The sequence below is a fragment of the Rhagoletis pomonella genome, unplaced genomic scaffold (assembly GCF_013731165.1).
Source record: "Rhagoletis pomonella isolate Grant_MI unplaced genomic scaffold, Rhpom_1.0 Rhpom_scaffold_19682, whole genome shotgun sequence".
Taxonomy (NCBI): Eukaryota; Metazoa; Arthropoda; class Insecta; order Diptera; family Tephritidae; genus Rhagoletis; species Rhagoletis pomonella.
Window position 1 is genome coordinate 896 of NW_023478203.1, and position 1,745 is coordinate 2,640.

Below are 1,745 nucleotides of genomic sequence, written 5' to 3' on the forward strand. Positions count from 1 at the left end.
GGAGAAACATTGAAAGCCTCCTTCAAAGTTATTACAATGTAAAAAAACATCCTTATGAATATAATGATCAGGAATGGAATAAAATATTGTTAATTTCAAAGTGTAAGTGCATTATGGACTTAAATCGACAATGTGATTGCCCTAGTGCAAGTAGAGTTCCAACCGCGGTAAATGACTTTCTTTATGATCAATGCGGGCCAAGGCTTTTGTCATTAGATAGTGGGCTTGATCATACTAGAACTGACAATTGCTCGCTAGAATGTAATGTTGAAAATCACACTGAAACCGCTGCAAGTTCGATTGGTTATGTGCCTAGCTCAAGTGAAGACGATGAAGCAAGTGAAGAAGTCACACAAAGTTTAAAAGTAACTGATTTGTCCTTAAAAAATTATTGCTCGGCGTTAGATAGGACGGATACTTCAGATCGCTTTGGATCATTGCTTGCTACAATGCTAATAAAAGATTTGCAAGCTGCGATTGCTACAAAAGTAAAAAAGGATTTTAAAGAAAACACAGCGGATAAAATTATGAAATATTTTGATTATCTGGTCATTGACAAAAATAAAATTTCACGCGAGCGTAACAAATGTAGAGCACAAACTGACGCAGCAACAAAAACTGGCACTGATCTTAAATGCATTTCGTATGATGGTAAACAGGACGTAACACTAAAAAAAAAAATAGTTCACGGTAGCGTAAGAACAATGCTTCTAAGAGAGGAGCATATTACAATTTTGAAAGAGCCTGATTCGAAATTTATTGGATACGTATATCCAAAAGAAGGCACTGGGGAAGCAATCCAGCGTTACGCAATGATCAGCGTTATTTATTTGATATGGTTTTGGCAGTAAATAATGGTGAATGCGATGAATATCTCGCTAGTAAGAGCCCCGGTCCCGTCAGTACAGCTCGGTGGCTTACAACAGCTTCCAGGTTACTTCGGGTATATGTTTCCAAAGAAAGCCCGTCAGCGGAGTTGCGAAACATGGTAGAGTTTGTTGTGAAAGTTTATGCACCATTCTGGTTTCTTGTAAAGAGCCAGCCACAAGCAATTCATGGAAGTAGACACGTTTTTAAGTATATTTGCTGGATACGCGAACTATCAAATGCTGTTCAAGCCATTATACGTTCAGCTATAGAAAATAATGCATATTATTTTCACCCAGAAAATATATTATTAGCCATGATAACCGACGCTGATCCAGAGATACGTAATGATGGGTACGAAAAAATCAAAACAGCACGTCAATATCCACCAGCAGGGCTTCGCGTGTTCAAGGTCCCAAAGCGTGGCGTAATAAACTTTGAAAGTAAGTCGTATGTCAGCATGATCGATTGGAGTCAGTTTAAGATTACGGAACCCCCTTGTGTGCAGTTCTACCCAGATAGTGAACTTACAATGTTTCAATTTTCGGAAAATGAAGTGATAAATATCCCAGGTAAATATCTTCAAACTAAAAACTTCACGGGTCTTATAGTACTTTTAAATCATTTTTTTTTAGAGTTCCTCTGTCATTCCCAGAATACCGAACGGTTTGTGCGTGTTGTTAGTGAGTCTGCAAGTGCTGTCACTGATGAAAAGCGCCTGGGCCACATTTTTGCAAAATTAGAAAGCCGAGACCAATATAAAAGCCTTGATTCGCGCCAAAATTTGCTTAAGTAGCAATAAATATTGTAAGTGAAATAACTTTTTTGTTGATTATTTTAGTAATATAGTTTGAAGGCAACATTTTCTTGAATTTTTA

General features: G+C 37.4%; 1 protein-coding gene across 1 annotated transcript; it reads left to right on the top strand.

The window, feature by feature from the left end:
* Window positions 1-811: 811 nt before the first annotated feature.
* LOC118732391 lies at window positions 812-1,739 on the top strand. The gene is made up of 2 exons (XM_036461522.1): window positions 812-1,439; window positions 1,503-1,739. Exons 1-2 carry the CDS (start codon window positions 836-838, stop codon window positions 1,661-1,663), a joined length of 765 nt encoding a protein of 254 aa, XP_036317415.1. The 5' UTR covers window positions 812-835; the 3' UTR covers window positions 1,664-1,739.
* The last annotated feature ends 6 nt before the right edge of the window (window positions 1,740-1,745 follow it).